General features: G+C 41.5%; 1 protein-coding gene across 1 annotated transcript in view; it reads left to right on the top strand.

The window, feature by feature from the left end:
* The window catches only part of LOC118341106 (protein eva-1 homolog C), a 72,775-nt gene that overhangs the window by 11,808 nt on the left and 45,711 nt on the right, over nt 1-15,256 (top strand). The window contains exons 2-4 of the mRNA XM_035679295.1: nt 8,047-8,270; nt 9,785-9,908; nt 12,583-12,735. Of these exons, the coding sequence (XP_035535188.1) occupies nt 8,047-8,270; nt 9,785-9,908; nt 12,583-12,735 (501 nt within the window). The remainder of the gene's footprint in view (nt 1-8,046; nt 8,271-9,784; nt 9,909-12,582; nt 12,736-15,256) is intronic.

Genomic DNA, 15,256 nt, shown 5'->3' with positions numbered 1-15,256 from the left:
GAGGGGGGTGGGGGGGTCACCATTTTCACCGGAACAGGCCATTTAACCATCCAAATGATTTCTAAACGGGTTTATTAAGCTGAAAAAGTTGCCAAGTTCCCCTTTAAGCTGGACCATTTAGTGTGGATCTGTTTGCTCGGCTCAGTGTGTGTGGTTGTGAACAAGCAAGAGGAGCATGTTGTGTTCACGTTCTCCTCCAGAGCATGAATTCCTCATCCCGCCTGATAAATCTGACTTAGCATGTGACATCCCTCCAGTTCTCTCGATTTAATCCCTTCTCTCTTTGCCTGGCAGATAAAACGGCACTTTGTTGCTGAAAACCAATGAAGCAAACATCATGCTATCATTTCATCTAATTCAGCTTTTACATACATACATTTTAATTGCATTCTATTTTCTATTTTATCTTCACAATATACGTCCCCTGCCACTGCTCAGTGCTGATGCAGAAAGTATTGCACCCAATATGTAGCGAGGGGGGAAGTAAGGGCGTGGAGTATGGGTTGTTGGTTAGTTTGTGAAGTTTTACTTACCTTAACCAAGTGTTTAATTTGCCTAACCCTTTTACAGAATCATCCAATTTGGATGTTGTTTTCTGGTGAAATATGGTTAGTTTTGTGTCCAGTTTTAGTTGTAAGTGCCATGATGTCAACAACTGAGCTGTGTTTAGGGAAGCTGGGGGCAAGGGTGGGTGTAGAAGTTTGTTGTTTATGTCCAGTAGGTTGAGGTTTGTGTGCCTCTGCATGCCTCTCTGAGAATATGCATCTGTGTGTTTGTGTGTGTAGGTGTTAGAAAAATAAGCCATCTCAAGGAGGTGGAAAAGAACAGGGCAAGCAGATTGCTTGTGTTTGTGTCTCCGGTTTTAAAGACTTCAGCTGTTCTGGCTCCGGTCTCTGTCTACAACAGGGATATGTTAGCAACTCTGACATTCAAATTAAGGAGCCCATTACCTGAGGACACTGATACACACACCATGAGGCAAGCCCATGTGTTGATTTAAAAACAAAAATAAATAATAAAAATGAACCTGCACACACTCATCTCCTGCTTCTGGATTCCAGACCACAGTGCATCAGTGAACCAGATCTAAACATGTGAATTTGTTTTGTTTTTTTCATATCTGGCTGCCCCTGGTGATGACAGATTGAAAAAGGTGAGAATAAATGCAAGGCCTTAATGTTGCATGCACCCGGATGGCCCACGTGTATGCACATGGTTTAACCACTATGAATCTCCACAGCTTGTTACATCAAAATGACAAGTCAGTTTCACCTCTGCTGAAAGAAGTGCAGATGAATGTAATAAGCTAATACATCTTGCTGTTAGTATGAGCAGATGCCTCATCTTTTCTCCTATAATTTATTCTTCCTTTATCATGTTTTTTCCTTTTCCTCCTATTTCTGCCACACTCTTCCCAATCCCATTAGCTGTTGTTTGATCAGTCTGTCAGTCAGTGAAGTCTGATAGGAAAGTGTGAAACACATGCTGGGTTTATATCCTGGGGAGAAGGGGAGGATACTGTGGAACAGGATTTTAATTTGGTTTGTTAAGGTCCTCAGTGGGGTTAAATCCAGGGGACTGGGAGTAAACCCCCTTAGCTGACACCCCCAACGACTCAGTAACTGTGTGTACAGTGTGTATGTTAACATGTATTAGTATAAGTATTCTATAAGTCTGCACACCTCACGTAGTTCAGCAGCCAACACGTGCCACCCATTACTGCTGTCAATACAACGCAGACCCCACTTCTCACACACACTTACACAGCCACTTTTTATGCTGAGAATGTATTGTTAAAGATCAGCCAGTTAACTAATAAATAGTTGATTACTTTTCAGAGTATCTTGCCAGTTTGTTCTTAATACAGACGAAAAATCTTTATTTAAACTGTGTACTATAGGTTTTTTTTTTTAAACTATAAGATCTGTCATTTAAAAGACAAGGGTTAAAGCCCCTGTTTTGCTTGCATAACTTAAGGTGGCAATAATCAATATTTATATTAAAAATGGATCAAATTACTATGTGTAATGGCAAAGAAGTTGCTCAGAGACAAACCTGTAGAGAATTATCACCCAACTGTGTATTTTCCCTCAGGTCTACAGACCATTTTATTATCTTTCAGCTCCTTGTTTTGGTTATACAGACCCTACTTGCCAAAACGTATCTCTTAACATTCTTAGTGACTTTATTTTCTGGTTTAAGCATTAATATTAAACAGTTATGACCCAATAAGCAACAATCAGCTAAACTTTAAAAGAAAAAACATCCATAGATTAAACTGTCAAACACCTAGCTAATCTGCTTCATCAGGACAGTGTGGATATGGTTTGGTCCGATTTAATTGGCCATCAGCTGTTATCACATTTTGATTCATTAGTTGCTAAATCCTGATTCTTACATATACGTAAAATACTATTTTCCAGCGGGGAAATAAAATATGTGAAATAACAGAAACTGTTCATAAAAGAAGCTGATTGAGACATTAGGTTGACATGGCCTTTGGGGCATTTTCTATAAACTGTAGCTTGGCTGATGTGAGCTAACTGAATGATCAAATCTTCAGATCATGACAATCCATTAAATATTTGCAACTCTGTACCATGGTAAGCTGGTGCATGTTTGTTCAAATAAAAAAACCTGTGATGGTTTTTATTTAACATTTATTGCAGCTCTTGAAATAACATTCAGTGAGCTACACATTTATAGTGCTTGAGTAGTTTAAAAAGTAATCCTGCTCTTACTAACTGTATGTCAAATTTAACTGCTTAGGTTTTAGCCAAATATCTCTGTGCTCTTTTTCTGCCCCATAGCGCGATTAGCAAGAAAGTAGGCTAATCCAAAACGTGACTATAGTGGCAAGACTAATGTATTGTAAGCAGAGGAATGCAGTGTATTTTAGGAATGCATTTTTAGACCCAAATCTGAATGGCTTAGCAGCAAGGACTGCACTTGGCACGTTTACAGCAGCGGCCGCTCGTAGCTTTCCCTTGACATCATGTCCATTGTGTAGCAGTGTGTCCTTTGTGGTTTCCACGTGAACCTTTGCTTCTCTTTCTCTTCATCTTTGAGGTCTCATTTCATGTCAGCACACCTCATCAACCTGTATCATATATTCAGCTAAGGTTCAGGTCTGAAGAGGTGAATGCACAAGTTTTGACCGCATATGATTTAGAACCGGCAGTTGTTTTATCTAAAAGTCATGGTGTGCTCCAGGCCCTTGTGCCGCCTCTGTGGTCTGTGGAGAAAAGTAATTACTACAGGGCCTAAAGCCACCAGCTCTGGCCTTTGGACTCTCCGCTGCCACATCCTGTAAGCAGTGGCTTCGCTTTTAAAAGATCTCTCTTATTTTTGTATGGCTCTTTTTCTCATGACCAGTATGCTTTCTCGTCCGATTAAAACCACCACCCTCTCGACGTCTTTTCAAACTTTTATTCAACACTCGATTATTTAGCAGGTGTCTTTTCAAATTCAGATCTTTATTCACCACTTTCCTTGCCCGTCACTCATCTTCGTCTCTACTTTTCAACGTTCTCCTCTTTCCCTCTTCATCTCCACCCTCATTCTCTTGAGTGTTGCCAGAGCGCCGACTGCTCCTTTGAGGAAAACCTTCACTCTTCCCAGTAATCACCACTTAAAGGGAATTCCTCTTCCAGCAACAGGCCTGCAGCTCTGCATCTTTGAAGATTTGATGGTTTGATGGCTATAATTTGCTTAAAATAACACCAATAAAGTCATGAAGCTGTAAATGCCTAAATACCTAATGTACTAAGATGAAACACGATACAGCCTTTGATTTTGTAGCTTTTAAGAACGTCTTGGGTTACTTTGTGTTTTGAGGTGTTGTTCCAAAAATATCTTTAATATACATAAATGATTTATTTAAAGAGGTTGCTGTTATGACTCTTAATCATACAGACTGTTAATTATCTATAAATGCAATGTAAACAGGCACTTTTGTGGCATTAAGCTTAGCTATAATCTTCTAATATTCTGCAATATTACACATTCTTGCCCAATGCAAGAGGCTTTACAAACATTACTTCACAAGCAACATAAAAGTGGGTTGAATGAGTAAGCAGCTAAATAATAAGCAGCATTAAGCCTGCACTATTATAACACGTCAGCAATACTTCATGCTCCAGTGCATTGTTCATTCTCCAGGCTCAGCCAATAGGAGGAAGTGGCATCTTTCAAAAACCAGGGGAAAGCCCTGAGCATGAGTAGCAGACTAAACTCTCCACCTGAACGGCCTCTGGAGTCAACCCTCTCCTTCCTCATCCTCCCACCTGCCCTCAGCAATACCTGTCGCGCTCCTTCACCGAAGACATTGAACACCTCAGCTTAGTGGACCATGAGGAGAATTAGTTAGAGCTTCCTCCCAGTGTGACCTTAAAGGAGAAGCAGGTAAGATTGCACGGGAGGCCCCAGCTGGGGGAGAGCATTTTATACTGAAGTAAATTCATATTATTAAGTTTATTTACTGACACCCCATGGTAAATTTACTTTGGTATGTGAACTGCACCAGGTTGTGACTAATCAGTGATTCCCAGGGAGGAAAGCCCTCTCCGACAGGCCTTGTTCTGTGTCATGTTGACACAACACAGTGGCCTGTCACTAATCCCCATCATACCTGACCCCCTCCATTGCTGGGTCAGACTTCAGGGTCATCACATGACCGCAAATGAGCTAACAATCACAAGGGCCTCTGATTTCTAGCTTTACAATTGACTGGAAGATTGCGATTGCAGCTGAAATGTGGATTGTTTACTGAAAGGTTAAGTCGCATCATATGACAAGATCCCATCTGTGTTGGATGACGGATAATACAAAAGGCAGGTGTATGTAGTTGTTTATAACAAATCCCTGTGCTGCTTGTGCACAGATTAAATGGACCTTGTACGCCTTTCAAAACAGTTCACAGTAAGAGCAACCTGTTTGTAGACGGAACAGCATCACAACCGCAACCTCCTGTCTTTTTAATGACCGAATAAACAAACCAGCAGACATGATAGTGCTGCGCTTTTGTTAAGGGAAAGGGCAGAGAGCTAGTTAAGGAAGGAGTCTGGCCCCACATGAAAAGAAACAGGGAGGAGAAGGGAGAAGGAGAGACGCCTGGGTGTTCCTCCAGCATTGTTCAGCCTTCTGCCTCTGAGGGACACCTGTCATTGGCTGGGCGGTTTACACAGGTGCCTTAACCCCGCCTGATTTGTTGGCCTTGAAAGGAGGCTTCAGTCAACAGGTAGCGTGAAGGGAACAATAGTGACGATCCTGAAGAAGAGTGAGACAGAGAGAGAGAGTGGGAGGAGGGTGGGATGGCGAAAAAGAGAAATGGATTCTTTGGAAAGCACCTGAGGGTTTGTGTGAGATAATCTGTTTGCCTTTTACGCACAGTCCCACTTTGTAGGGTGGAGGCGGGTGTATCGGTGTGTTTGTGGCGCACAACGTGTTGCTCAACGATCCCTCTCTCAAGAAACTCCTCCTCCGAGTGGCCCGTGCGAATTCAAATCATCCATCTTCAGTCCTCTCTGTTTCACCCTCTTCATAACCTCGGTTTCCATGGTTATGCCGCTGTACCCGAGGCTCAGTTAACCAGAGGGCTGTGCAAACTCGTGGTCTCTCATGGCACTGGCGCCTTGCCAAGAACCAGCCCTAATAAAGTGATACTGTTACACCAACACCACACACACCCTGGCTTCAAGAGCCAAGCAAGCAGGGCTTGTTCCTACCACGTTGTTTGTGTTGACGTTTTGCATGCGTGTGTGTGTGTGTGTGGTCTCGCTGCCAGGGGAAATGCCAAGTTCCCTCTCACCCTGTGTGGAATGTGGCAGGCAGAGCAGACCAATGTGTGTGTGTGAGCTGGGGAAACTACTGTGGAGGGGCAGAAACTAGTTAAGCCGACACAATTGAAAGAAAGAATCAGAAATTTCAACAGTGACTCCATAAGTGCAATTTCTAAATCACACAAGGGATTCTGTGTTAGAAAAATCCTTCAGAAAAGTGGGTTAAAGTGGGTCATGCACACATTAAGTTGTACAAAGATAAAATCGTTCATCAATAAAAATCCTAACACATATATATTCATATATCACAACTTAGTTTAGTTCTACTTTCTGTGATTTTTAATGTAGCTTGGCGACAAGCAAATGACCTAGGCTTAAATTAATGAATACAGGTAATAAATCTGAGTCTCTGTAATGTAAAGACATCTGCAGTGGATAATCTGGTTTGAGGCATGCAAATAATCTCTAAATAAACTTAAAATAGGATTGTATCTGCACCTGTTCTCCATGTTAACAACCCAGGCACAGGTGGGAACCTGTTATTATGAGCAATGGTGGTTTAATAACCATCTTTATTTAGAGTGAGGCTGACCTTTCAAAGCCTGAGAATGTCGTGTTTCCCTTCCTCCTTTTAACTGTGGCTATGGTGATAAGGGGACAATGTGTGTGTTTTATGTGTATCCACGTGCCTACATGCTTGCAGGCTAATGTGCGTGTTGGGGAACAGTGTTTATTTCCTCTTCCCAACCAAACACTAACCAAATACAGGTAATTGAATCACAGTGTGTCCACTTTGCGAGTGTGTGTGTGAGCGTGTGTGTGTTGACTTCCCTGTAAATGTGTTTGCAGAGCACTTAAAAGGGAGCTTGAGCTTGTTTTGGATGTTGTTTTCAGTCGTTGAACAATACATTTTCAACCTGGATACATCTAGAAACAGAGAAATTTGATACGTGTTTGTTTTTGAATGTCTGTGTCTTACTTTGACTCTCCTTCAGTACACCACGCTTTATTCACCAAACCTTTTTCCCTATCTTCCCCTCATCAGGGTAGGTTTCTTTTAATTTAGCAAATACCGCAAAATTCAAAAGTAGGAGAAGCTTAAACGTTAAGTAAAGTCTTTGTATCTCCTCTGCAGCAGCCAGAAAGACATTATATGACAGTGGTCTGCGGATCAGCTCTCTCCTTTATCTGCGCTTTCCTTCTCACAGGCTGGAATGTTAATGGTGGCTTTTGTGATGGGTTCAGTTATCCCGTGTGACTGACAGGCTGACTGGCAGCTCTCAAAGACTCTTAATGGGAAAGTAGAGTTAGCAGAGTTTAGTTTAGTGTTTTAAAAGAATGAGAGCTTTTATTTGATTTGAAGCAGCCTCCAAGGTTAAATGAAAGTTCACCCGGGGTTGTTCCATTAAATGGTTTATGTAATGTTTCTATTCACAGTCTTGATACCAGCTGGTTGTTTTGTGCAAGTAAACATGGTTACTGGCAAGCAAATAACACGCTAATAGAAACTGAGCCTGAAGGGTGGCAAATAAAAGCTTTAAGAAATCAAGGTCTACCGTGTTGTCTGGCTGTATGAACAGTTCATCACGCAGCCAGAACCACGTGGCTCTCTGAATTGTTCTTTGGTATATAGATAATTAGGCTGACCATCATACAGCCTGGCAGCATTTTTAGCTCCCATAATTCTGCTTCAGATCTGTGGAAAAAAATTCCACTAAGTAGGTATGTATGCGCTGTGTCCTTGTATAAAAAGTGTAATAATGTCAGCCTTTAAAATCATCCCTGGCAGGTATTTTTTAATATCAAAACAGAAAGTTCTACAGCCATGACTGGAGGGCTGACGCTAACAGCCAAATAAGATAAAGCTTTACCCTCTTTGTGCTGTTGCGGTATTCTGGGCCTGGAGGCGTCTTTTAGATGTAAGCAGTGATCTGTTGGGGCTTGCTGATATGCAGCACTACCAAATATCCATAGAAACACTCCATTATTGAGGGAAAAAGACCATAGCACACTGATAGCCCGCTACCAACTCTCTCTGCATGTGATAGTAGCATAAAATAAGGTTGATTAAGTGGTGGTTTAGCTCGGGCAATGCAAGACAGAGCTAGCTACTCATTACTTCCAGTGCAGTGAAATTAAATCTAAGGATACTTGTACTGGACATATAATGCAGACTATGCTACAGGGCTGACATCTTCTGTGTTTTGTGCATGCAGCAATGGTTAAAGTGAGGTAACAGCTGCTTTGGCATTTTGCTGTCTCATAGGTTACCTGTCCAAAGTGTTGAGGAACTACACCGAGCAGGCCTGTGACGGAGACTTCTTGTCTGTACGCTGCCCGCCACGCACCACCATCACTGTCCAATCGGCTTTCTACGGAAGGAAAGGCGCCTCGGACCCTCAGCAGTGCCCTCAGAGCTACCAGGCCCTCCTCAGTTCTTATAACCGTCGGGAGGATGATCGATATTGTTCTGTGTCCACTGCACTACAGGTAAATAACTAAGGTCACACATTCCTGGCTGTATCAGGAAATTATCTTTTTCTCTAGTCCACTCTTCACAAGCATACAGATTTTTGGGCTGCAGATCTTCCAGACAGAAAGTGTCCTCTAAAATTGTCAAATTGACCAAGGGTTATATTTTGGAGGATCACTGGTTATGTAATGCTTTGTGAGGATGTTTTCCGGCAAATTACACTCTCTAAAGAGGAAGCAGGCTTGTATGTTCCCATGACACAAAGCGATTTCATGGGGTCTTTGCCGTAGCATCCTCTCCTAAATTGGGATGCGGCTGGCCTAGAACCCCCACTTTGCAGCACCAATACAAACACACACAAACACATCCTGTTCAGAATTCATTCGGTTGTTTGGTTTATTCTTAGTCCCCCTGCCTTCTAGCGTAGAACACCCTCTATTTCCATAATAGACAGGACAGCCATGAATGCACAGACACAGAGAGTGCATTGTGCTGAAGTGAGAGAATGACTGACTGCTGCGCCACCCACATTAGTACAACCCTGAAGAATCCCTTTGTACCACCTGTTCACGACCCTTGGTTTGTTGGTATTACAGTATGAATGTCTCCATATAAAAAGGCTTAGTTTAGTTTAGGTATCTCAACATGGGTTACATACAAACATGATCCTTTACATTATCTGATTAATCTAATTAATTAATTGTTTAATCACTAAAATCTCTAAAAAATAAAGTCAAAGATGACATATTCAGAATGTTTTCTTTTGTGCCACCAACAGTTCAAATACCGAAAGTGAAACTTAAATGATTAATCAATTAGAAGAATTATTGCAGATTGATTTTCTGTCTTTATTGGCTAATTATTTCAATAATCCAGACTATTCCTCACATTAAAAATATGGTATCAGCATTCTGCATTGCAGTACTTTTAATTGATTCTCAGTGTCAGTATTTACAGATATATATTGTATGTTGGACTGCAGCAGACTTGTTTATTGTAATAAAAGGATATCGCACTTCATTTTACATACATTAATCATTAATATCGCTCTGAGTGAGCACCTGCATATGTATTTGGTATGTATGTATTAGGTGGAAGCACACAGATATCCCTTATTTTGCCCTGCATTCCATGATCTATTGTAACAAATGCCTCTCCTTTTATGTTAAATTCAGGGAAGGCTCTGAACAGAATCCATTCAGTCATTTCTCCAGTGAGTGGGATCTCAGTATGGGAGACTGTATTGTGTTGGAATGTGCTCACCTGGGTTACAGCCGGCTAAAGATGATGAAACTAGAGAAGCAAAAGGATGCCAGGAAATGAGTGGAGTGGAGCTTTCCAGAGATTTCTTTCTCCCATTCTCTTTATTCTCCTACCTGCTCCTCTCCTCCATATTCCCATGGCCATAAGCAGCTTGTTTGAAGTGGTTTTAGGTTTGCCTGCTGCTGGTCTCACCATCGTTGGCTTATTGTCCTCCCTCTAAACCTCTCTTTGGTCTTCTCCCGCTCTCTGTCACTCTTTCCTTCTTTAGAAAATGCTGGACGAGTGCCAAGACAGAAGGAGCTGTCAAGTCCTTGTCAACAGCCGCGTGTTTGGGACAGACCAGTGTCCTGGCAGCAGTAAATACCTCATTGTCTGGTACAAATGCAGACCTAGTAAGTCCCTCATCGCCTCAAATCCTGACAGTGACACACAATTCTGTGTCTCTCTGTGCTGGGACTGTTTTTTTCTCTTTTCTCACACACCTCCACATTTAGTCCGATATACACCAGGGGTGGGGTCACTTTATTTGCACTTGAAACAAAGTGAATTACGACATTAATGATCAAAGGAAATCCTTGTCCACATTCTGGTTTAACTGTATACAGCTGAAGTTTTAGAAAGCATTCTTGAACTGATCAACCTGAGATCTGCCCTGTGACAATTTATAAAGTATGAGATTATTATTAAAGCTAGGTAAGTAGGTGGTGACATATCTGCAGTATAAAGTAAGACATTGAAATGGGACAGAGCAGCTACGATAAAACAGATCAGGTTTTATTAGTCTGTTGACTTTAAATGCATTTTATATTTATTTTATATCAAAATATATATTTGTTCTCTGCATGTTTTTCCTTATTTGAATGTATTACACTCAGCTATATTAAGGTTAATGAAGGTTACATTTGGCATCATTTTTCTTAGTGTCAGCAAATCCCATGAAAAGACCCAAACCAACAGTGTTAGTACATCTGTCAGTACTTTTCAACTTTCAAAAAGGCTTAAGTAAGAGTAATTTCTTGAAACAGCCAGGCACTGTAATTGTTACAGCCATGTTACTCAAACTGGAATAAATTGTGTATTTTTTGGGACTGTTTTCAGCTGTAGAATAATCCACATTTGGTGCGCTGCTGACTATTTACAGTGCCCATGTTTGTCACAGACAGACAGACAGACAGACTTTATTAATCCCCAAAGGGAAATTGGGTCGTCATAGCAGCCAGGTACATTAAAATACAATAAAATACAACAATAGAATGAAATGATGCAAAGAGTTGTAGTTGCAAGATGGTGGTAATATAAAGAAGTAATAAGTGAAGGAATATATCACCTAGTGCACAGATGTGGCTCATTGATGTGTATTTATGGGACAACAATGGAGCAATAAGCTGTATCAGGCTTTGGCTGCTCAGGCAATACTTGTTACTAGGATCAATTAATTGCTTTTAGTATTTTTACTAGATTTGTTCAGAGTAAGAAAAATATTAAGTTTACGAGCCACACTTTTTTAGTGTACTTCTCATCTGATTATAATGTATCCAATCATCTAACTTCACTGTAAATTCTACACTGGATTAAGTATAACAGTATCTGTGTGAGTCTTCCCTGTTTCATAAAAAAAAAAGAAACTTTGCGTGCCTCTCTCCCTTTATCCCTCTCCTTCCCTCTCTCTGTGAGCCAGGAAGCTAAGAGTATCACTCCAGAGGGGAGCCACAACAGCGCAGTAATCCCACCCAGATTCTAGTCTCCATTCATGGCTCAGTGCTGTGCTGAGCCGAGCTGCACTGAGCTGTGCAGCAGTTCACACTAGAGTGACCAGAACTGGGCATTAATCCACTGATCCCCCTGCCCTCCCTACTTTTTCTTTCTCCACCGGACCCTGGGGCCAATCAACAGCTCTTTGTTCACTGTCACTTAACCAATGACTTCTCATGGGGAGAGAGAAAGGCTGCATGGGGTGTTAGTGAGGTGCAACGGGCAGGTGTCACTGCCTCTGAAAGGAGAGGTGGATGGAGGAAAGCGGAAGTAAAGGAGAAAGGAAAGGAACAAGAGGGAATCCATCACCAGGAGATATAACAAATCAGTCCTGCCCCTTTTCCTCTGCTCTCTTCCTCTCTCTTCTTTTCTGCATTCCTGTTCCACTCCCCACATGGACGTAGAAACGGCTGCTGTTCTGTTTTTATTTACTGGCCAGTGGAGCTGCTCTAGCTGTCACAGGTCACTGTGGCTGGATGTGTGTGAGGAATGCCTCTGCATGGCTCTACATGTCCACTGAGCAACTCTACCTCTGCTTCTGCATGTTTACACCGAAAGAAAGCCTTTTGTCAGGCCTCTGTTTTCTGAGCTTATTAAGAGCTGCTCTACAGAGGTCTGATCAAATAAGGAAAAGTAAAGAAAAAATTATCATTTGCAAATCTGAAAATTCAATCTTTGAAGTAAAGAGAACCAATAGATAACTTAAAGACGACAAAGTAAGACATGAAATTAATTGAATGATTAGCTGCCAGCTTTAAGATTTAGTTTATTATACTCTTTTAGGGATCAAATTTCCTAAAGCAAATATTTTATCCATAAATTACTTATTCATAAATTCAAAAATTCTGTTGTATTTTTACAGTTATTCCAGACCTACATGCCTTAAATCACACTCTAATTCAGCTTCTCTACTGTGAAGGGGACTACTAAGCAAGTTCTACATACCCAGGCTTTCTTTGCCTTAGTTGGCTCGACAAAACCTAAAACCCTGATAAAAGATAATGGATATGATGACGGTGGTTATCAACTTTCTTTGTTAATCCAGGCTTTCTTTGCAGGCTCTGTGTATGTTTCCATAAGGGGGGGGCATTTGGTGCATCATTTAACCCTTCTTCTTTTTAGTGTAAGGTGTGCGGCATAAGTTAGGATATAGCTCTAGACAGGTTAAAAGAAAGCCACATTCATTACATTAAAAACTCAACACCCCAGGCTAACCCATTAATCTTGCTTCGTAGTACAACCCTCTGGTCTTTTAATTTTGTTTTATTGTTATTTATAACATCTTGTATTCTCTCTCTCTCCCTCTATCTCCAGACGAGTATAAGAGTAAGGTGGTCTGTGAGGAGGAGAGGATGAGGCTGAGCTGCAAACGGGGTATGCAGATCGCTGTTTACTCCGCCATGTTTGGCCGAACTCAACAGGGCACCTTGGAGTGTCCCCTGCACCACAGGAGGGCCCCGTCAGTAGGTGAGGCTACTTTGCATTGTCACGCTGCAGGTAGAAGGATAGTTGAGCGGCTGAGGAAGCTGCATTTCTACCAAAGATAGAAGATGGATGCACAAGCTCTTCTTAAGTTCGGACTTAGCCCGGTTGCACCACACAAACTAGTTCTTATTAGATGTCACTAAATATTTACTCATCTGAACTGTGATGTGTAACTGCTGTGTTGCTAACTCAAGGAGCTAACTGACTAAACATATGACCTATTTAGACTGACGATAGAAAGAGATAATATAAAATATGGTTCGAATAATAGACCTAACCCTCGATCCAAATGGTGTTTAACAATGATGAGAACTGAGAAGATGTTAAATTACTCTACAATAACACAATATACCCTTAAATTACAAAATGTTATGCTGTCAGACTTAATTACTAAATATTGGTTAGGTTAGCATTATCAGACTCTGAAACACATATTTCTCAATGTACATATAAATAAAATAATAAAAAATAAAAGTCAGACCTAAATTTACAAAGGATTGGCATTCAAGTTTAAAATATTGCTTTGGCCTCTAAAACTTGATTTTACAGTCCTGTTAGTTGCTTCAATTCTATGGTGCACAGATGCCTCCTAGAAACAGATTTACACATTAAAGTCTTTACTTCAGTAATGTTTGATGGTTTATTACCATTCGCTTTCTTCATAGTGTCAGCTTGAGGTCAGGAGAGGAAAGAGATTTCTTACATGAAGACACAAGCTGGGTATGCAAATCAAGTGGGCTTGTGTTTGCATGATGTTAAATGAGTCTGCTTGTCTTGCTAATGATCTTCTACATATTTATGACTTGGGAGAGTGGAACTTCAGGACACTCTGGGTTTTGATTTGTTCTTTTTGCCAGGATTTGTCTGAGCAAAACATAGGCACAGGCATCATTATACATCCGTCAGATAGGGAAAATTCATAATTTTTATTGATGGGTTTTACACGTCAGCACTCGAACACCTCTGAACCATAAAGAGAACAACAAACGCTTCCAGGCACATAACTGCTGTTGAAGCTCTTGTTCATGAATTTTCTTTGACTTGGGCGATATTGCCTGGAGATTCTGTTGTGGTTTGAAAGATTTTATAAATCTCTCTTTAGCTTCTTTGCCTCAGAGGCTTTAGAGCAAACACTGTCCTGCCACACCCATCCTTGATGTCAACTTTTCACACTCTTACAACCTGGGATTAGTCATTCATAATTTAACTTTTAGACACATATTAACATGTAGCATTTCTCCATCTTGTTAGGAAAGCATGCTGTGATATATAAAACCACCATTGAAGCTCAGGTAGACACACATTGCCAGAGGAATTGGGGTGGAATGTAGATCAGGTGTCATCCAAAGCACAGAGCTTGGCCCGTAGAAAAGGGACAGTATTGAGTTCCCTCCAAGTATGTATGTGTGTATGTGTGCGTGTGTGAGTGCATTGGGTATCCAGATGTACCCTTGCCCTTGTTTAGGGGAATGTTAATGACTCTAAGCTTGGATCCATGACAAGTATTAGTATAACCATAGCTACCGTGGTGGCCCCAGCCTCTCTGCTGGGCAGCTCATTTATTTCGCTTTAGTCTGCGCTGCCTTTGTTGCGTTAATGTATAGAACCAAATGGGCACTGGGGTCTTGCGCTTGTAAATAAGTAGCTGGAGCAGGTGTAAGTTAACTGGTGTGTGTGCCTGTTTTAAAGTTGTGAAGGAACAATGCACTACGGACGTGCCCTGTATACCTTCTAAATGACAGAGGTGACAGGACAAGATCGAAAGGCTGACACAGGTGTCAGTCAGCAGGTAATCAGAGACACATATATAAAGATTAGTATTCGTGTGAGTGTGTATGCGTGTGTGTTTATTGAATTCTGTGTGAGTATGGAGAGCCTTGATTTGAAGCAACCTCATCCAATTCTCCACATGCAGGTGGACCAGGAATGTGCAACAAGTAGGAGTAGCAGGTGAGACGGGGCTGGCCAGATATCTGGTTTCAGACTTGGGATTAAATACAGTAGCTGAGTTCTCCCAGCATTGATGGAAAATGGACTCTACTGTTACAGTTGTACAAAGGCCAGATTAGGGGCAGAGGAGCAGCGGTTTTTACTGTCAAATCACATGTTAAACTTGTGTGTTTACATCAACTGGATACTCAGACATACACAAACGCCTTGTTGTTCCTGTTCACTCATCATACAGCATGCTTTTACTGTCTCTCCATCACATACACACACACACACACACACGCGCGTATACACACACACACACACACACACACGCGCGTATACAACCTCCCACAAACACCTCCTCAGGCTGTTCCAGACAGTCTAGCGGTGCCCTAGTGGGATTTCCCTTGTCAGCTCTGTCTTTCATGTGGCTCCATGTCACCAGGAGCAGGAAGTGAGGGTGTCTTGAGTGACAGCTAAGACACACACCGTTAATTATTTTTTAACAGCTTTTCCCCTCTTTTGGCCCTCAGTCCGAGGTGGTGCGGTGCCGTGTGTGTGTGTGTGTTTG

Source organism: Morone saxatilis, unplaced genomic scaffold, assembly GCF_004916995.1.
Source record: "Morone saxatilis isolate NCDOM2014 unplaced genomic scaffold, NCSU_SB_2.0 Contig7, whole genome shotgun sequence".
NCBI lineage: Eukaryota > Metazoa > Chordata > Actinopteri > Moronidae > Morone > Morone saxatilis.
Note: the sequence above shows the minus strand (reverse complement) of the source record. Positions and strands in the feature narration are given on the sequence as shown.